The 22,507-nt window shown below is 38.7% G+C and overlaps 1 protein-coding gene across 2 annotated transcripts in view; it reads right to left on the bottom strand.

The window, feature by feature from the left end:
- Positions 1-22,507, bottom strand: part of BCAR3 (BCAR3 adaptor protein, NSP family member) — a 92,385-nt gene that overhangs the window by 42,907 nt on the left and 26,971 nt on the right. The window contains exons 1-2 of one of the 2 annotated variants that reach the window (XM_061379313.1): positions 14,758-15,116; positions 8,142-8,469 (exon numbers count right to left, since the gene is read on the bottom strand). In XM_061379313.1, the coding sequence (XP_061235297.1) occupies positions 8,142-8,461 (320 nt within the window). In that variant the 5' untranslated portion in view covers positions 8,462-8,469; positions 14,758-15,116. Of the gene's footprint in view, positions 1-8,141; positions 8,470-14,757; positions 15,117-22,507 lie in introns of those variants that run through there. The other variant, XM_061379315.1, reaches the window with a different exon arrangement.

The following is a 22,507-nucleotide window of genomic DNA, read 5'->3' as shown; positions in this document are numbered from 1 at the left end:
AAACAGGTGTCAGATCACAGCATAGGACAAATTGCAATGCAGTATTAGCTTTCGCTAACAAACATTTCTTGCTAAAAGGAAGCAGTACAGCTACAAGTGGTAGTTCCATTGAGAAGGTGATGAACAGGTGCCTTGCAGCATACACAGAATCGTAGAATTACAGAACAGTTAGGGTTGGAAAGGACCTTAAGATCACCTAGTTCCAACCCCCCTGCCATGGGCATGGACGCCTCACACTAAACCATGTCACCCGAGGCTTTGTCCAACCTGGCCTTGAACACCACCAGGGATGGAGCATTCACAACTTCCTTAGGCAACCTGTTCCAGGGCCTCGTCACCCTTACAGTAAAGAACTGTCTCTTTATATCCGATCTAAACTTCCCCTGCTTAAGTTTTAACCTGTTACCCCGTGTCCTATCACTACAGTCCCTAATGAAGAGTATCTCCCCAGCATCCTTATAGGCCTCCTTATAGGAAGCTGTAGACTGCCATGAGGTGACCCCTCAATTCTTCTCCAAGCTGATCAAACCAAGTGACCTCCAGCTGGTATCTTTATTTAAAGCATAAAAGGGATGGAAAGGAAAATAAATTATCAAATGTGGACAAGAAGCAACCTGAGAAGCAATACAGTACTTAGTACAAGTGAACAGGACACTCCTGAATCTTTACAAGAGACCAGGAAACAACCAAGTTTGGGGAAAAGCTTTGGATGTGATGGAAGGAGTAATTCAAGAAACTTTCCGTTCCATACAGCACCCTTTGCCCAAAGAAGAAATGGCCTGAAAAGACAGAATTAAAAAAAAAAAAAAAAACCCAAAAAAACCAACACTCATTTTTGGCTAGGGTTTTGAGGAATTCAGGCTGCATTTACCTGCCAAGTCATTCACAAACAATAAGGTCCTGATCCCAGAACCAATTTCAAACAGTGATACAACTGTGCCCATCCCACACAGCACTTCAGTTCTCTGCTCAGAAGCTGAAGGACTGTGGTTTAGTTAATGTCCAGTTAACTACAGAGGTCTCACTTTTTGAGACATTTTGTTCTGTTGCCCTCATCTCCTTTCCCCAAGATCCCACATGGGCGGGCTTTTGATTACTGTCACCTGTAGCCAGATTTCCAAAATCCCCATAAAAAAGCAAGAAGTGAGGCTTTGGTTCTGCATGTCTATGTCAAGCAGCAGATGTGAGCATCAAATGGGAACTAAGTGGTGAAGTGTTGAGAACAACAGAAGAATCTGATTCCAGGAATGGACAGAGCTGCTGGAAAGGCAGACAAGCCAAAATAGATGTGACCCCCAAAAGTTAAAAGATAAGAGGATTTGGTACTGAATATAAGCAGAGAACACTAGCTATTCTCTGCTTACACAACAGAGCATTCTTCTACCACAAACATCTGACAGCTTTAATGGACAGATCTGCTCCACCTTCAGAGACAGCAGAGGTCAGACTTGCAGGTGCATATGAACAGGACACATCAAAAGAAAGAACAGGAAATTCCGAGACAAATAGTATGAAGGAATCCTTCCTTTTGAAAACCATTTATGTGTGTATTGAAGAAGTCAATGAGAGATACTCCATAGGCCTAAATTTATCATACTCGTCTTACTCCTGCTACAAACTCACAAACTGCCTGGTTCAGGGTTCTTGGAAAATAAAATTCTTACTAGAAGGAAGTTTCAGGCATCAGATCAAAACCATACATATTTTTACTTTTAAAATTCTGGGGGTTTATAAAAATTTCCTCCCTACCTTACCCAAAAATTTAAAGGGAACAAATAATAAAGATCATCTTCCTGTTAATTTCACAACTATTTTTATATCTGAAGAACTACACTGCAATCTATGAACCCAAACAGCATTATCTACTCTTCTCCATACAGAAAACATGTACAATACTTGTTTTATTTGACATATTAAAATCTTGACTTGATAAAATTTTGTTTTTTGATTTTCAAAGTGCACCTAAGTACTCTGTGCCCTAAGTGCACACAGCGTAGTGATAAAAAAATAATACATGTGCCAACTAAAATTATCCAAAAAATAACATTTTCAAAATGACTAGTTAGAACAAAATAAATGCTAAATATATGAACCACACTGTTCTCAGAACCCAAAGAACAGAATTTGCAGCATGTGCAGAAGCAAAACAGGCTTCAAATCCTGGAGCAAATCCCTGCATAATGTGCTCCCTACCAAGTAATACCCTGTCAGCTCTTTCCCCTTATAAATCAACTGTCAATTCATGGCCTTCAGCATGCTGCATGCTGCATCTATTGCAGTAGTAGCACTAAGAGGAAAGGAAAAGTTTCAGGAACCCAGAATCCAGCCGTTAGATGACTTTATACCTCAATATGCTGATGATTATTAATGTCAGTGGTAATAATAAAGTTTAAAATTGATCAGGTTTTCAATTTTTTTCTGGACAGTTAAAGAAGATGAGACAAGTATGCAAGTGTCATCCAGCTAAACACACAGAGCCTTGAATACTAGAAATTTTGAAGAGAACAGAATGTCACAGATTATGAGATAAACTAATCTACTCCAGAATAACTCTGCTGCAGCAATAGAAAGTCCAATGTTAAATGATAGCACTTTATCTCAAATAATGGGGAAAACAGCTGACATAGAAAAACAAGAGGAAAAAGAATTGGCTGACTAGTACGAAAACTAAGTCTGAAGTCTAGCTAAACACACAGTTGAACACAGCTATCGAACACAGCTATCACAGTCTAAAAACTACAGAACTTCAGTGTGTTCTTAGTGTCTGTATGTAGACAGGGCTAATCTACAAAACACATTTTAGTTTACAGGTTATTTGCCACATTTTGATCTCCTGCAGGAGGGTTCAGTGAGCACTGGAAGACATTACAACTACTGGTTTGCCCACTTTCTCAGGTGAAAGAATCAAACTAACCACAACCTGCTCCCCAGCCAGATTCAATTCTTCTTAATTAACATCACTGAATCAAGTAAAAAAAAACAAAACAATAAAAACTCCCCACAGTCTCCCCCCCACACACTAGATATGAACAGTTCAAGTCTGAGATTTTGGTAGGCTAAAAAGAAGCTGTTATGCCTGATCTACAAAAAGGAACAGTCTGTAGCCACATCAATAAAAGCAGAAGTAGTGTTGTAGCTACTATCTCACTCAGGATTTTCAGCATAGCCAAGAATTTATAGAGCTTGCAAACAGAAAATCAAGACAGAAGGAGAAAAGGTTAAAATTACAGCTCAGTAGTTACAACTCTCTGTTTCTAAATATATAGACAGTTAAAAGTAAAGCTTTAAAAACAGGAAGGGGGAAATCTAATTCTGACCAGCTGGTTGGTCAGAACCTCTCATGAACAGTGATAGAACAAAGCATCCAGAGCATTACATGTAATTTAGAGAAAGGCATGAAGTATTTTGATTCCAAGCCAGTTTGACCAGTGCAGCCCTACTGTTTATCACTATTTTTAAAACATAAGTATAGGCAAAGAACAGAATTTGAATAGAAAACAGTCTTTGCAAGTGTGAACAGATGAAATGGCTACTGGAAAGACAGACAGTAAACAGGAATTAAACCAGCACATATTCACAAACATCTCATATAATGGGAAACAGCCAGTGTAAATTAATGTCAGCTTCATTTGAAGGCCTTAATTGGCATGAAAACTTCAGAGTGATCATTTCTGGCAGATGGTGCGCTTCAACACTTCCTAGGGGAAGGCTCAGCAGAGAGAAGATAGTGATTTAATGCAAATGTGTGACCACACAGCTTCTCCCAAAATATCCAGTGCTCTACTCATAGAGAAGTTCATACCTCACATACAGGGCAAAGATGAAATTAATTCATCTCTGTCTGTTAAATGCTAAATTTCTCATACACAGACTTCTATCAGTCAAGTGTATTTCCTAAAAAGTCTGAGTTGAACACACATGAAACATGAAAGGCTTTAAATAAGCATTTTTCTCTACAAACTGCATAAAAATCAATAACCTTATTTGTAAGAAATTGTGTCTACTCTGATTTTACTACTGTGCTAGATTATTTGTCCTGAAATTTGTATTAAGTTCCTCCAAAGCATCATGAAGAGAACACAAGCAAACAAAAAACTCAACAAGGCCAACTTTGTGCAAATTTGGATCCTATTTCTGGCCTCTTGACAGTTTACAATTTCACACCAGAGCTGTTATTAAACTCAATTCACTTTATTTTTTTTCCAAAGCGTGTTTGTTTCAACAAGAATACAGGCTGGATTTTTCCTCTAATACTTTGGAGGCAATAGAGGAACTACCAGTATTGAGAAAGGAGAATCTTTTTTCTTTTCTTTTTTTTTTTTCTTCACCGTGCTTTAGTCAGATTGTAACAATCACATCTTTATTAGCCTGATTCTCTCAGGACAAAATGTTGAAACTATCATAGCACCTGCATTATTTCTCTCCCCACAAAGCAACTTTGGAACTAATGACCTGTTTGACAGTGGGGTATCAAAAACACATTTCTCATAATTAAAAAAAAAAAACAGAAGTAGCTACAGGCAGCAGAAGGAACCCCTTCTTCCAGGACAACTTGCTGAGAGGAGGACTGTGGAAAGAGGTTCAATATTTATTAGAACCCACATAAGAGGAAACACTATGAATAGCCTAACCATGGAAATAGTCTTAGTTGATGTTTATACTAAGTACTGAAGAATACATGCAGCAGCACCCATGACTATGGAATGGTTTTGTGTTGTCTTCTAAAAGGACTAACTTCAACTCAAAACCCCAACTCTAGGAAAAGCCTCCAGAATATGTCTTATGCTTCATCTTTCTTCTTTCCCTGGTTTGTGGATTGGCTTACTAATAATGAATAGTATATATGCAGCCCTATTGAAATTCAAACAAAACATAAGCTTTTGAGCAAGTTTATATGAGAAACATGTCTTTTGGAATCAGACTGTTAGTTTTTATGAACCTGTTAGTTTTCCTTTATTATAAAGTTTAGGAACACAGAATACTATAGCTGTTAGCTGACAGACAATCCAAGCAGCAATTACTTGTTCTGCTACCTCTTGCAATGAAATAGACAGCACAGTATCAACAGAGCGTAATCTAGTTGTGCTTTAGAATATTAGCAAAAGATCCTTTGCTCCATCCATTTTCTTAACAACGCTCGGAAATTTCTTGCATCTCTACACTGAGGCAGCATTTAAGTAAGATCATATCTGATCCATATCTGATCTACAAAGGCAACTGCTACCTTAACCCAAGACTAGGTGGGTACTATTGACATCCAACTGATATAGTGTAGAATGTCAAAATTGGCTTTTGACAGCTGGCTTCATCACTACAGTCAGACTTGCTGTGATAGTGGTAGTTCTGCGTTGCTTTTAGATCTTGTTTACTGAATACTGGACTGCATTAATGAAAAAGCATGAAAATGCCACAAATCTGTTACACTGGAATGACACCCAAGGAGAACCATAATCATTCAAGGGCACAGGTAATTCCAAATAACACCACTTCTTCTGTTAAACCAATATAAGTTCAAGTTTGTGCTTATAACAACTTGAGGCTATGACTCATGATCTACCTGAGTTTTGCCCAAATGTAGGTATGACAAATCTTCCTAATAAGGACTGCAGACTCATGCTGTGCTTGATCACAGGAAAACTGAAGTGAGCTGGACATTTCCTATATTGATTTATTTGTAATTAATTACGCCTTGTAAGTCTAAACCATTAAGAGTGCTTTTGTACATCAGAATTTTATTTTTCCATGTTAATCTAGAAGATAAACACGGAAAATCCATGAGAAGTTCCATAAAGACATATTATTTCTGGTAATTTAGATATAAAAATCCTGAGACAAAATAATCCCATAAATAAATTATTATACATATACTTCATCTTGGCTACAGAGTAATCAGGTAGCTGTAAGACAGGATAGAAGTTTCTGGAAATCAGAAGAGTTCCATTAGGAAATGACACAATTCATTATCACTCTCCTATTCTTGCCTTATTTTTTTTTCACAAAATTGTGTATTTAGAAATTATATTACCCATTTTGAACTACTTAAAATGTATCAGTTATGTTTTCTAAATTGATCAAACTTAAACTATGACATTGCCTGAGTCACAGTTCAGCGTAATCGGATCCATGTGCACATGAACACTGTAATCCCGATGACTATTAGTTCTGGCTCACTGACTTGGGTTGAACAATCCATCATGGAGAAGTCTGATTAAGATGCATGTCCACACTAAGTTTTGTAAACAGCACTATAGCAATGAAACTGATTTACTCCTGAGTAAGAATATCCATGTAACATTATATTATTTCATAAGTTCCTACACTGAAATGAAAATATTATGGGGCCTTTTTGATATAATTCTATAAGGGAACATGGACTTCCCCATACAATTAGTCGCAGCTAGTTTCAACATGTCTGAATATTAGAATATATACCTTAGCATATATGGCAAAGTGCTTACTGCAGGAGAATCAGACATGCTCTCCTGATTTTCTTCTAAAGTGTACTAATAAAAAGCGCACAGTCATCCCAAAACTACTCAAAAAGTAATGTATTTGCTGACTGTCATACTGGTAGTGTCTTTTGCTCTAATACAACTGGGCTGTTAGGTCATGCAGCAGAATATATAAAGTTTAATTGTAAAAATTAAAGAAAGCAAAAGTTAGAAGTTGCTACCGCAGCATTCCATGAGTGTCTTAGCAAAGAAATTAGAGGATCAATCCAATTGCAATAGTGCTTGCTGCTATGACTCAAAAGACACAAATTCTATTAACAGCTGCATTAACAACATTCTTTTAATCTCTTATTATTTCAAAAGCATCATATTTTAATTCTGATCAGGCAGAACTTCTCTACATTTTCTTCTCAAGCATTCTGTTCTAACACTTACTGCTTGTGCAAAAGTGTTTTTTACAGGACAAGGAAAGTCACCAAAATTGCAAATATATTTAACAAGGAGCCTTTGGTCTCTGAAGAAAAACATCTCTTGCAAATCATGTTCAGTAACTCCTCTTCAGAAGCAAGACGTAAGATAAAACTTCAGTGTATACTTACATATTCTTTCCATAGCAGCAGCCATGGCTGCTTGTGCTCTAAAAGTATGCAAGTCAAAGAAGCAAACTACATTAAAAAGCCAGTTCACATAAGCAGGTCTATTTCAAATATCAGTGACAGAGGAATATTAAATGCACTGAGACCCTTTCTTCCTTCAAAGTGAATACAGTATAGAGAAGAAAGATTTATTTTCAAATGAGAAGAAAGCTTGATCCTGTATGCCACAAGCAAAAAGCATACAAAACCCACTCTACACATACAAACCCACATAAATAGAACTGTCCTTCCATCACAAGATTTGAGATCAAGAGTGTTGTATAGTGATGGACACAGCAAAACTATAAATCCCTGTTCAGAAGCTGTAATTTGGTTATCTTTTCTCAACCTTTAACGCTGTCAGCCAGGCAACCTAACACTCTCACCTTTGTGCCTTTATCTGATCCACTGATTACATGGAATTTTTCTTGTGTTAGCTGGGATTTTTCCCATTTTATAGACCTCAATATCAGAACAACAAAAAGGGACATTTAAAAAATAAAGTACTTTCTGTGTAAGTAATGAAATATCAGTGATGATAATAAATTCATAAAAGAAATGCTAGCTATGAGAGTGTAATTCTTTCTCAAGAGTCACAGATATTATAACCAGGAAGTCAGGCAAGAATAATAAACAGGGGTAATTTGCCATTAACTCATTGTGTACACTGGGTTACACTGAAATCACTAGATCCCATAGAAGTGGGATCCCACATGCCTTAAACAGGCATGAGTATTTAGCAGCCCATATACTGACTGATCTTGCTGCAAAAGGAAAACTGTTTTGAAACCTGAGCTATTAAGAATTTCTCAGAATTCCTAAAATCTATGCATCAGACTCACTCCTCACCCTCCCCACCCCTCACATGTTTCACCCTATTCTTTGTTTGGTTTCCTACATCAAGACCTAAATTGAGTACTAGGCAGAAAAGTCAACCTCAGTTAAATGCAGAGCTATAGGAAACAGCTACACCTATAACTGGACATTTAGCACTCTAGAAAAATACAAAACAATTCTTATGCAAACACATTTAAATTAAGGTTTTACAAGGTACCTGGGATGGAGTTTGTTGCTCTTCCCATTTTGCAGGGGGTACTCTTCTATAACATCCTGCACAAAAGGTGGCTGCTGCCGGTGTGGTCTGGTGTGTGGCAGTGTTCCCATGTGGCTAAACATATCACAAGACCTAGTGGGAACTGTCCCCTTCTTCTTCCTAGGAAGAGTGCCATGGATGGAGACATCTTGAAAAGAGCCTGAGCAATGCTCAGTTGGCAAAGGTTTAGTGCTCAAAAGGTCCATGGAAGAAGCTAATGAGAACTGGTGGTTCACTGGACCATCTCTGGGAAGACTTGAAAATTTTCCTGCAGCTATCATTTTTGGTTCTGAAAAAAAAACAAACAACAGTAAGATTTATCATAGCACATCAGTCAACAAAGTCCTTGCTTTAATGGAAGTTCAATAGCATGACTAACAAAGGCTTCTAAATTTTAACTTCTGCTTTGCTTTAAGGCAGATACCTCAAGATGTAGCCTATATTATAATCCAGTCACGTTGCTCCAACTGCACATCAAGCACTAGTGTATATTAACTTTTAGACATGTGAAAAGTCACAACAAAAAACAACCAATCTGGAAACACATGCAAGGGCAGGCAGGCCCTGAGCAATTCTCCATTTTCATCCACAAAGTTGTAATTTTTTTGCTCCTTTGCATCCTCTGAAAACTCAGGTGTCAATTTAGACTCATTATCAAAAAAATTTCAAGAATATTTTGACAAAAAAAAATAAAGTACACTACAGCTTGATTTGAGAGAATATGTTTCTAAATCCAATAATTGTCACACTGTGAGGTGAAAAAACTGTTTCTGAAAAGTCTTACTCAAGTAGTAAATCTAGCAAAGAACTAGCCACATTTTTAACAGGCTGTAAACTAAAGGGTTCTACCCAGAGATAAGGGCATGAGCAGATTACTGGAATTCTCTTCCTCACCATGCACAGCCTGCTGGCTTAAACTGTTGTTGACATTAGGGATTTGCATAGCTGTCAGTCTCTTGTATAATCAATTACAGCCTGCCATACAGTACACGTTTTTCTGTTATCATGAGCAAAAAGCTTCATGACACGAACACTTCAGGCACATTAACAAATTGCTGTGCTGTTCCTCAAAAAACGCTGCCTTGTGCTCACTTTATAGTGTTATATTACAGGAGACAGGCTGCCTTACCCTATCTAGTCATATTAGCATGCAAAAGCCACTCTACGGAACAGACCGACAGATCTACAGGTCAATCAATTCTATGATATTAACCTACATGGTACTCAACCAGGTGCAGCAGACATAGATATGAAATCAGCAAGCAGAAGAGCTTTTGGCAATAACACTTATGGACAGGGAGAATCTGCTCTGACCTTGGTCATGTTTCATGCTAGAAAATAAGAGCAGCACCCTGAAGGCCCAGCAGCCTGGAAGTCAGCTTGTTACAGCTGCACAAGAATTCCTTTGGGTTTGGGGAATGTATAGGTGTTACAAGGAACACAGTTGCCTCTGTAGTCCGCCTGTTCTGTTCTCCAACCTCAGCATCACAGGTGCTTTCAAAGTGTTGCTGCACTGAAGCTGAAGTACTTCTATACTCAGAGGTTATCATAGCAGGTTTAGAGTAACACCAAAGTTCATTTCAAATTTATGAAAGTATTCTGCTCTTTCCTGTCAGCTGCACTGCAGATATTCAGACCGGATAAAGCTTCAGACTTGAACAACAAATGCCTTTCCACTTCTCCTTTACTGAAGGTCCTACAATAAATATTCATTAAATTATAAATAGATTATACATAATATTTAGATATTATATTTGAATATTATGATAAATAATATTTAATTATTTTTTTTTTTACTCTTCCATTTGCCAAGGCTCTGTCAGAGCACCACTACTACGTACTATAGTAAAAAAGCCTCTGGAAATAGCACCTCTGTCCACAGAATCTGTTTGACGTAGGTCAGGTTTCTTGTTGAAAAAAGTAGAAAAGAGTTTGGAAGTTAATAAGGACTGACATTTTTAGTTACACAGATCCAAACAGAATTCGAAATACTAAAGAAGTCAAACTACACTCTTACAAAAAAAAAAAAATTGCCATAAATTATAATATGGCCTTGATGTGACATACTAAATCACCCCTCCATTTATCATGCATTTTGAGGACATAGCTTCTGCTGGCTAGTATTAAAAACATCACATAATTATGTTCAAACTAATACCAGAGTGCTGTAAAGTCAGTTTTGCCTTACAATTGTTCTAAGCAAAGCATCTGGTCCAGAGATAGGAAGACCTAAAACGCAAATGCTTACCACAAAGCTACAATGTACTATAGTTAAATGCAAACTGAGAGACAGAGCTTGTTTCCAGTAAATTCAGCCTTTTTATTAGAGAGGTATGATAAAAATTGCCTCAAACAACAGATGGGGGGCGAGGGGGAAGCATCTTAGAATTCACACAGTCATCTGAAAGTTCAATTTTGCAGTAAGGCAACAAACACCATTTACAGAGCCTGAAACGGGAGGATAACTTGCTCATACTGTACAAACATGTTGTTATTCTCCTTTTGGGGGCCGCTGAGATTCTGAAGGTAATAATCTTGCCTTCTTATTTGTTCACAAAAATCATCCTCAAACCTCTGAACTCTGTCTAGTAAGTGAAGGTTATCCAGTCAGAAGGATTTTTCTTAGGCTTTCCTGCTAGATTACCACCACAATGCTGAAATAGAACATGTGGTATTTCATGCAATGCCAAGCGGGTATAAACACAACCAATGAAAGTCTGAGTTTAGTAGTTGATACCAGATGAGTCCACAATAGGCTTATAATGACAGTAAGCTGTCGACCACCTCATGTCTGAGGATACATAAAAAAACCTGAGAATTCCCTCTCCTAGCCAATGGTGGGATAATTATTATAGAATTAGGTTTCCAATCCAACAATCTGAAGTATTTCAACAAATAAACAATGACCCTCTGAAGTAGAGCATTTTCCATTTAACCTGCCTTCCTAAGAAAACCAAACACTCTCACTTATACCCTACTCATTGCACCTTCTAAGTCACTCAGTAGCTCTCCATGATTTACAAACTCAATACCCAATCCTCAAAGTCACAGCTGAATTTTGTTTTGAGGAATCAAGTTAGGCTTCCAAAGTTAATATGAAATACCTAAATTCAAGAACTGGCAAGACACTTGGCAACAATTACATGTGTACAGAAGCTCTGATAATATTCTGAGCAATCCTCCCTGCAAAACCCCTAAGAAAACCAAACCCAAACCAACCCCACCCAACCAAAACCAAACAACAACCAAAAAAAAAAAAAAAAAACCAAACCACAACCCCAAAAAGCCCCAAACAATAGGCCTGCTAACTTCTACCCTTAAATCTATCTGCTTGGCTATGTGCTGCTGTACTACATTGTCCTTATAAATGTAAGCTGAGAGCTACAACAGTTAGCTCAGTAACAAGAGTCCTGCCATTGTTGAACATAAAAAGTCCTGCAGTGTTGAACATAAACACTGCAAGAAGGGAGCCTCTTCAGCTGAAGACTCTGGAATGTCTCAAATACTTCAGCATGTGATTCAAAGAATATTTGACTTTATTAGATACAGAGCCCCTGAAAATTTTAGTCCCTAAGAGACAGTGTGCTTTGAACAACTGCCATCATGCAATCACCAGTGGAAATGGCAGAAATTATAGCAGAACTGAAGTTTAATCGTACACATTACTATTTGTCAAAATGGAGCATCCCATAAAACAGAGTCCTTTGGAAGTCATTTGAGTTCTCCCTAACTAGATGCAAACAAGACTGACTCATGCCAATACAATGTTAAAAACGCTAGGTGAATTGGTATTTATGTAAAGAATAGCATTTCTCTTCAGCCTGTAATTTGGGCAAGTATATGATGGAATCAGCAGGAGTCAGATTGTAAATTCAGAGAATTGGAAGCCATGACAGATTTCCAGGTAACTTCTGATATATTCTAGTTTTTTGTTATGAATGAAGGTGAGGGAATACAAACAAAATGGTCTTTAAAATCAATATGGTATTTAGGAAAAAAGTACAAGATTGGACATAGAATAAAATACGTATCTGTTGGGCAAGACCAAACATGCACCAAGCTCTAATCTGGTGGGGTATGCAGCTCTTCACATCATTGCTCAAAAAAATCCCAGCCATATGGACAACCAAACAAATAATCTTTGCATCCCCAAAACAACATACAAAATATCCTACTACTGGTGCACTCTTGGCTTTGGGATGCAAATACAAACTTTCTGGATCAGCTTGTCTTCACGAAAACTTGGATGAGCACAGTCTGGAGAAGTTTTGATTCCACCCATACAGGAACATGTCCCTTTCATGTCACAACGTAACTAGTAGCAACGGCTGCTACTTTGTTGTTTCAATACATTAGCAGGGAAATGAGGGAAAAGGAAATGTTAATTTCAGCCTCAGAGATACATGAGTGGCATAACAAACAGACCAACACTGTATATGTGCTCATGGATACCTCATAAAAGAAAACAGAAAAGTAATTTCAGATTTCCAAATCAGACTCAAGCTGAGTTACACCTAAACCAGTTTTGCATTCAAAGATTCACACTTCTCTCAGTCTTCCTGATCTGCAAACCAGGTGATTCTCCCTGGTAGATCAAAGTCTCTGAAGTCTATACCTGGTGTTATCATAGCACCAATGGTACAATACTTCACTCAAAGTCTTACCATGTCTTTATTTTTATCTACACTAGGAAGATAACAGGAATTGAACAAGGTTAAATAAATCCAGCTGAAGAACAACTGCCTTATCTTCTCAGGTTTTTACAAGATGGAGTCAACTTCTGTGAAAACCCTACTCTAGTTCTGACACAGCAAATCTCCTCACAACCTCCTCCCACCCACCTGCCCTGCCTGCCTCAAAACCAAATTATGATGAGTGGGAGATAGAGTACTTTTTTCTTCCTGCTAAGTTACCCTGGCACACTTGCATGCATTATACATATGCACACAGGAAATAATGAAAGTGATGAACCTAGATGGTGAAGTTCAGGACAAAAACCAAGTCAATTTCCTCAGTTTGTTTTTTGTGTCTTGTTTGTGTTGGTTTTGCGTGTGTAGAAAGAGAACAAGTTAGTGAAAAAGAAAAAGCCTACCTGAAAAAAGCCCCACTCAAGTTAGTATACCATAGGAAGAAATATACGGCTAAAACTATAGCCTCTATAAACTTACAGTTGAATTCATGTTAATTGTCTCCCTAGAAGCAATGTAGTCATCTTCATTAGTATAACAAAAGAGAGGACTGCTTCTCCCAAAACGGCTTAGAAGCAGCTTTCACAACCTGTGTTTTCTGTTGCCCCCCCCCCCTTTTTTTCAGAAACAAGAGAAACTGATGCAGTAGCTGTGACACAGCAAACAGGTCACAGGACTTTGAGAAGAATATTAGATTTGAGAATCTACAGCCTGTTATGATATGGAGAAAAAGACTAAGAGAGCATACGCAATAGTTCAAAGGCCCTCGGCTACTATCAGGAAAAAAACATGAGTCTGCCAAACATCAAAAACTCCTCACAAGGTTACAGCCAGGTTAGTGCTTCCAAGGGATCCTGAAATGCTACCACAGTGTTTATACTCTCTCTCTTTCCTTATGTATGCCATACAATTTACACCCCACATACATTCCTGCACTGTAATCAGACAATCTATTTAAAATGTTATTTTTAACTATTCTCAGGCAACAGAGAGTACACAGGCCAGCATAAATTACCTTTGAAATCTCTCGGTTTAGAGATGAGAGAAACAGATAAACTCCACATTTCCTCGTGATTTTTTACACGTAGAATGCCTTGATAGCTATACAAATGCCATGAAAAAGTAATCATTGAAGAAGACTCAATAACAAATAGAGAGATCCCCATCTGGCCAATATTATGAAATTAACTCAAACTTCAGTGCCCAATCAGTCAGCTCAGTAATTCTGAATGGTATGAAGCCTTGACTTGAAAAAAACATTCTCTCCCCACTTTGGCAGAAATCGAGGACTTCCCCAAGGTTACAGTCAAATCTAGGCATTTTTCAGCTAATGCTTCAGAACACAAGCTTTTGTTTCTCCTCTAGTATAGGAAATCATTTATTTTGCCTGCTCCTCTGTTCCCATGATGTTACTGAAAAGAAAGCACACCCAAACCACGGAACAACCCATTTCAACTGAAAACGAAGTACTCAAAAAAAATTTCAGCAACAAGTATGTGCTTCATTACGCTGAGCTAACAACCGACTGATAGAAATCGCAGATTTCGACAGAAGTCCTTTCTATCCAATCCTCTTTAACTGACAAAAAAAAAAAAAAAAAAAAAAGACACAGCATTCCTTTTTTCTCTCCTTGGTGAAGCACCTCGGTGTCTCGAATTCAGCAGTACTTTACACTTAAGGAAGATTTCCGTGGGATCCATTTCTACAAAACCTGATTACTGCCGCAGCTACAGTACTTTATCAGTCCACAAAGTCAACCATTGCCATGGTCAGGGCTCGCCCAGCTCCACATCTCCCTGCCCCGACAGAGCCCGAGGGACGCTCACACACACTCAAGCACCAGCTTCTCATTCTCTGCCCTAGAAGATAACACTGTCCCCAAGAGTTACCAGTCTGATCACTGTTGCTTCTTTGCCAGCTTTCTGGGGATTAGTTGGAGGTTTTGTCCCGGCCAAACGATCTCCCGGCACCGGGTCCCGTCCAGGTCTCTTGGGGTTGCGGAGCCGGTCAAGAGTAGGAGAGGGGGGCCAGACGCCGGACCCGGAACACCAGCGTCGCGGAGCGCTTCCAGTAAAGGAACCGGGACGTTGTCGGAAGAGCCCAAGGTATGGCCGCGCCGCAGTAGGAGCCGGCGCGTACACTTGCACAAGCCTGCCCTAAAGAAGAGCAGTTCGCGATAACTAAAGTAAGAGTGACTCAACCGAGCCTCCCGGCAGCGCCTTATCGTTCCCTCGCCCGGGCCGCGGAAGTAGGAATCTAGTTCCGCGGCTCTCCCGTTCTCAGACAGCAAACTAGATCAACCCGCGGGCGGCACTCACCGTGAGTGCGGGGCGGTGCGGCCGGGCGCCCCGCTGCCGTGCAGCGGCGCGGCCGCAAGCGCTGTGAACCGAGCCAGCGCCCTGACGGGATTTACAGCCCTGCAACCACACCCTCGGCGGGCTGCTGGGGCTGGGTCCGGGTCCTGCCGAGACCCCGTCGCCCGCCGCTCGCATGCCGTGACCAGCCGCTGCCCTCTTCCACGGATTCGACAGCTTCACTGTCAGAATTTCGTCTCCCAAATTAGCACTACGGCAAAGACTAACAGTTTCCTAAACCCAGCCTGTTAGTGGACAATTGGGAGCCTATTATATACACACTACTTGCATTAGCAGACTTGTCCCCCCATACCACCATGTTACATGAAGTTATCTGTGCAACAGGTTGGTGGAATAAAACACGTTTTCTAAAACAAAGAGTTAAAGAGCTATAAAGGATCGAGAGCAACTGACAGAACAGATGGCTAGTTAACCTGCGTTTGTAAAGCATACCCTCCAAAACCAATCAGTTACAGAGAGAACATCCATTTCTAACAAATCACCTCCGGCATCTTCAGCTGTACCACTGACTCAGCCAAAGAGCTTATGATTAAATAGAAATCAAGGCACACTCGGTTGACTCTTAAAGCCCTGTCTAGCTCATTTTTTTTCTTTAACATTGTATTTGTCTCTTTCCTGTTGGCTCAGTCTTTCAGGCTGCCTGGCAAACATTGCTCTGGTTTTGCTGCAGTTATTCCAGTTATCAAAAGCAATTTTGATAATGCTGTTCTTTGTGTCTTTCCAGAATTAATAAGCCAACATTCTGCAAACCACTTCACAGCCATCCTATTGGAATTAGCTTTAAAGAGGCAAACATTTCTTTGTCCAGCCAAACGTTTAATTAATTTTGACACTAAATATTTGTTCCCTACGAAGTTTTATGCTGGTTTTGTTTTGGGAGATCGTATTCATACACTATTTTCATTTCACTCTAACATTCAACCCTTTGACCATCTTTCTCCATTTTCCCCCAGGAGTATCTTTAATAGGCTTCTTCTGATATACTTACTTCAGAGCCTGACTACATGATGTTGCTGAAGTTTTGGTCCTAAACTATCTAAACAGTGTCATTAAGCAGCAGGTTATTTATCTTCAAAGACCTTTAAGTATTATCAAGCCAGTCATCAAAAAGAAATGGAACTATGGTATTCTCACTCTAAATAAGTTAAACTATATCCAGTGGTGACAACAGCAGGATTAAAATTCCACATGGTGATTTACCACAGTGACATGTCTGGGTACTGTGTAGAAGTACATCTACCTCTCTCTGGTCTGTGGTTTATGTATTGTCCAGAGCACTGACTTTTGCAGTTTCAGCTATCTAAAATACCTTGCAGCAAAACTGTCTTAAAAACAAAGCAATTCCAGACAAAGCGCATTGCACCCTCCTTTGAAGTGTAGCTACAGCTTCAGAAACATCTTAACAGCCCAAGATTTTTCAGTCATCATGTATGTTGCAAAGGCAGGTATTGAGAGAGGAAAATGATTTGAAAAGTCTAGAAATTTTTATAGATATGAGTGGAATCTTTGCATTAAAAAGCTGAAGTTCAGTATAAAGTAAGAGAGAAAAAAAAGAAAATCAGAGCATGCTCAAATATGCAGTAAGGGAAGAAAAAGAGACAAAAGATTAAAAAAAAAGAATTTATCTAACATACCAATGTAAAGGAAGCTCACAGTGACATTTCTGACCGGCATTCCCCTTCCCCAGCAGCCCCACTTGGGTTCCTTAACACTGGCATGTGCAGTAGGAAAGCATTATCACTGCTGGTATTGCTGTGTACCTATTACAGTAACCACTTCCAAAACAGGAAAGTTGAGGCAAATGTGAAAGACAACAGTTTCAAAAAGGATTCATCCACTAGTGCTAGGATATAAATCACCATTTGTGGCATGCTAATGGACACAGACTTCTACACTTAAATAACTTTATCCCCCAACATTACAGAAGATTAGAACATCATAGTGACACTGAATAGAACCTTGAAGTTTTCAATTCAAACCAATTCCACATAAAATGAGTCTTAAGCACACAATAAGAACTCACTCCAATTTTTTTCCATTTTTTCCCCAAATGCAACAACATTGGAGCCACCGATGAGCCAGAAAAGCTAGAAACCTTGAATAGCTGATGGCACTCTGCTTTTGTCATTGCCAGTGGTGCAAAACCAGGTAAGTATAGAGGACACAGGTAATACAAATGTTTCACAGTGATGGATTCCAGAACACAAGTAACTATCTCTGGAGATTTCCTGTAAGATATTTCAGGCAGTCTTTCTTCAAAATATACCTGGAAAAAGGAGGTGAGGAGCAGGGGGAAAAGAAAGGAATCAAAACCCAACACACTACAACCCATTTTGGATACCAAAATGCCTCAGTAATACATTCTGTGCAGGAAAAATGGAATCATGGTGAAAATACAGAAAGAGGAGTAGAGATACCTGGATTAAACTTTCAGTTCTAGTATTCTGACCCACTAAGTCTCTATATGACCTATATTTTTGTAACATACATCAGAGTAATGAATATTTTTCACAGGAGAAAGTAGTATTTGATATCAGCTTATCAAATGGAAGATGCTATAGAAGTGCACACTATTGTTTTCCTCATTTCATAAACAACAACATCTTGCTTTTCTATTTAAACCATACTTTCACAGTTCAGGTAAAAGACATAAAATCATGCCAAAACCTCAGGTCAGTTAGCACATAAGGTGGTGTCTATTGGCTTATTCTAAAACTTGGGAGGTTTTCAGGCACTGTAATTACATAGGAAGTAATGCTTCATTGTCATTTTTTATGAGTAAGAAGCAGAAAAGAAGTAATTTCCTTAGTAACATGATTGGGTGTTAAGTAATGAGATGGGTAGCTGGGCAGCCATGCATAAACTGTGATTACTCATGCAAGACTCATTACATCCTTTTCCGAGGAGTTTCATTCTGTAATCAGATTAAAATGAAAATTAGTCTTTGTCTTATGTATGACAATTTAGACAACCCATCCTTGTACATACTTGGTGCCAACCTGTTAAAGGGCCTGCAAGCTGCAAGAATGAAGAATCTGCAGGATTGCCCAGAACTATAGCTACATTACTTGTGAGTAATTAGCTACATTACTTACAAGTTACCATTAACTAAGGTAGATTAGATTCCTCACTGCAAATTTTTGTTGCTTTCATACTTTATATCCACTTAGGAAATGGGTTTACTGAGATGTGGGATGAACTCTGGAAGCTCCCCTGTCCTGAAGCACAGTACCAGCATTCCATGTTGACCTGACATGCCCCTTAGCTATTACATGGCATCACATTTTCTGCCTATCACCTTGCCACATAAATGTTAATGGTGAAGCACTGTCCTTTGTCACATGAGCCATGGGGAGGCTGAGAAACCAGCAGTGTGCTGGCATTGCTGGCCAGACATCACTGCTGTGGCCTTCTAGGGTCACCCTTGACTTCTGCTTTCTGAAGGGAGTATGTACAGGTGCATCTTACCACCTAGTGCAAAGACACCTATACAAGCAGCTATTTAAAGAGATGAGTGATTAGGAAAAGAACTGTTACCTAGGTCCCAAGACCTGTGACACGGTAAGCCTGCATGTCTTAATCATGCCAAGGGTTGTCTACTTGCCAGTTTTTGCTACTTGGCTTACGGTATGATGGGACAATACAGGAAGATTCATTGAAACTTTTCAGTTTGACCTTAAACATCAGGATTATAGTCTTCCTAAATAATAACTCAGAGAAAAATACATCTACTTTAAAAACACTACTGTGCAGCTGTAATGATCAAATGCAGAAGTAACTACACAAGATGAGGAAATTGTATGCTTGGATTGCTCACGCAGCAGTTCTTGCAGATTCCCAGATAAACAAAAGTCAAAGCAAGTTTCTACTAAAGACTTGTCTTAGAAGAGAAAGGGCTGAAACAAACAAAATGCTACATTCCCTCAACTCCCACAGATGCCACATGGCAAAAATAATGATCACTCTAACTGTTGGTTAAGGAATCAAGTTTATTCACCAATAATTTTCAAATTAATTGAAGACAGATAGGCCAAATTAGTAGGACAATGAGAACTGCAAAATGCTCCATCCAGTACCTGAAATCTGACAATATTTAATTGAAAACTATGAACTACTGCAACTGTGCTTTCTAAGGTCCTTCCCAAACACCAAGTGAAAGAGACAAGTTTAGTCAGCAGCTATCAAGACCTCCATAATAAATCTACCAACATCCAGCTTTGCTATTTGGTCTTCAAGAAACTCCCAAAGAGCTGTCTGTTATGAATCAGTCAAGAGGCCTTGGGATTGCTTGCCTCAGAAACATTCACACGCAGAAATGTCCCATACCTGATCACCCTGGAAATAATGATGTAGCAAAGAAGAAAAGTTTGAGTTAAATTACCTTAGCTCATTCAGTGACAAACTGTTGCATTAACATACTCTGGCTTGCTGGAGTTCCTGCTACAGCACTTTAAACGTTTTGCAGACCTAGGAGAGTACAAACTGGGCATATGTAATACCAGATGCCTGATCTTCAGTCACTACTGGCTATAAGACTATAGTTCTGACAAATCAGTATTTTCCAATAGAAATTAGCTTACTGTTAAAACTCCTGTAACCTGCAGCTCATTATTGTAAGTCTACAGCCAGAAAGAAGCCAAAAGTTTTGGGAGGATTGGGGGGGGGGGGGGGGAGGGGGGAGGGGAACCAACAAGAAAGTCTCATTGTAGCTATCAGGAGTTCTCAGAATTATAGAAGTTCATGTAGTTTTTGGGTCAGGTAGTCTTAGTTCCTCCCCCCCTTCTCAAATTGGTATTGAAAATCATGTCAAGCAACTTGTACTGGCATAGATAAGACAGATCTGTTTAAGAAGTTTAAAGACATGGGGAAAACTTCACTAAAACCAGTTTTCTTTATTGAATAGTTTTGATGAATGACAAATTGCACTGGAATACAACACCGGAACAAAGCTTGAAAAAGTTTTATGGTTTCCTTTTTACAAGGGAGTCTACTTTCCTCTCTTTACTTCTAGCACTGGAAGAACTAGTAAGATTTCCTTGTGATCTTCTGTTTTCCCGTGTTTCTGTAAAAAATCTCTAACACAAGAGAAATAACAGCCTCTATTTGTATGTGACAGGTGTTGAGGAGTCTCTCATTTAAAACATACCTGATGTAGAGACAAGGATAAACAGAAGGCCAGAAAGCCTTCAAATGAAGTTGGAGCTTTCAACAAGTTAAATGGTAGAGAGGTGTATGTTTGTAACAGCATCTACGTTTGTGAATTCCTCGAAGAGAAATGGCAAAAACCTTCATACCCTTGTATATCTCAGTGAGAGCAAAACAGACCACACAGGTAGCAATACCACCTCTATTATGCAAATGAAATGTTCAAAGCAGCCTCCTCTTCATTTATTGGCAAGGCTACCAGAATACTTTAGCATGAGTCTGGAATCTGCCAGGTTGTCACTACATACCACTGCTGCAAAGCACTTCGGTTGTATTTGTATTGTTTCAAAGAGAAGCATCACAAATCAGAATAAGTAAAAATCTGAGAGCATCAAAGACAAGATATTTGGGGTTGATAAAGCAAAACCAGTTACAGCTTTGTGTTAATTTTTTTGAGCATGTAATGAAAACCCATGTGCGAAGCCCTTGGCTATTTTACACCTTCTTTGAATATGGAGTTCTCTTATAATCCCAATTTGCTATTTATATACCCCAATCACAAGCAAGGATCTGCACTGCTTGGTCATCTTCCTTCTTAATAGCACACATCTTAGGTCTTCTATATAATGAATGACAAGAAAACCAACATGGCAAGAAAGTATTTCATATTTACTGCAGCAGGGCAAGAGATACAGCATATCAGAAACAGTTATATAAGAATTAAAATGCAAAATCTTTTCCCCACCAAAAGCAGGAAGTTATGGAATATTAGCTAACTATATTTAACCTAATTCAACTTTTGCATTTTTTTTATATTCACCCACAGTAGATTCATAGAATGTCTTGGGTTGGAAAGAAACTTATCATCTAGTTCCAACCCCCTGCCATGGACAGGGACTCCTCACACTAGACCATGTTGCCCAAGGCTCTGTTTAACCTAGCCTTGGAATTATATCAATGCCAATTATGCTACTATGTTATATCAATTATCATATTATGTCAATGCATATGTTTTATTTAAATCCATTAAGGCTGTTGTCTTTGTATGCCATGTTATAAAATATTTAAATAAATATCCTATTAAAACTTCAATCTTCTGTATAAGAAAACCCATACAAGACAAAAAGGAAAGAGTCTTTCTACCCGTAGCCTCCCAAAGGAAAACACTTAAAAAATGTTAATGAAGATGTTAATTAAGCCATAAAAATGCTATTAATCAGAATTCAGCTCAAAAAATAAGGTGATAGAAAAACAAGTTTCTAACTTGTAGAACATTCAATTAAAAAACACAACTTCTTGTCACTTAGCTTCCTATATGTCTTTCCATTCATAATTCAACCAATGATGTACGGAAAAGCACATCATCAATGCTTAACATACACAAACATTGCAACAGTCAAATTATCAAAGCTTTCCAAAATAATTTTCTATTTAAATTCATTGTTATAAAGGAACCAAGAAATACTTCCATGTCTGCCAATATCCAAGGTGTTGGGGTTTTTTATAGTCTCAAAATAGATACTTGCATTTATATATTTACATTACCCTCTGTATGGGTAACTTTTCTACTGTACTGAAGGAGCTGGTCACATCAAGGTGGGATTCCTTAACATATCTGAAGCACAATATATTCTTTCATTGTAGGTCATAAGAAATAACAATAAAACCACACTCCTACAGATCGTAGCGCAATATGGTAACACAATTAAACATTACTCTGCTTCAATCTCTCACAGCTTCAAGCCCTTGTTTAGTTGTGTTAGAGGATACTGAGAAAACGATGGTTCCTTTCTAGAGCTATACTTTAAGTGCTGGGTTATGCTTTCAGGATGCCTGCCTTGAACTACTGATTTTACAGGTAGAGTGCTATGCCTCATGCTCTGGGAATATAGGAGTCAGATTACAGCTGATTTGTCATCAGCTCCTCCCATACCAGAAGTCACTTCTAGAAGAGGGTATGTTATTTCCTGGCTTCTTTGTCATGCCAAACAAACATTTCTAAGACTATAAAAAGGTGTTAGATAGATGCTGAGAACATTCCTATACACACAGACAGAACACAGCCCATATTTTGCTTTACTTAGGAGTGGTTTAGTACCCAAATTTTTGGATGCGTCTT

Source organism: Neopsephotus bourkii, unplaced genomic scaffold (genome assembly GCF_033783945.1).
Source record: "Neopsephotus bourkii isolate Nb327-2 ecotype Australia unplaced genomic scaffold, CSIRO-AGI_Nbou_v1 NB_1768, whole genome shotgun sequence".
Classification (NCBI taxonomy): Eukaryota; Metazoa; Chordata; class Aves; order Psittaciformes; family Psittacidae; genus Neopsephotus; species Neopsephotus bourkii.
Note: the sequence above shows the minus strand (reverse complement) of the source record. Positions and strands in the feature narration are given on the sequence as shown.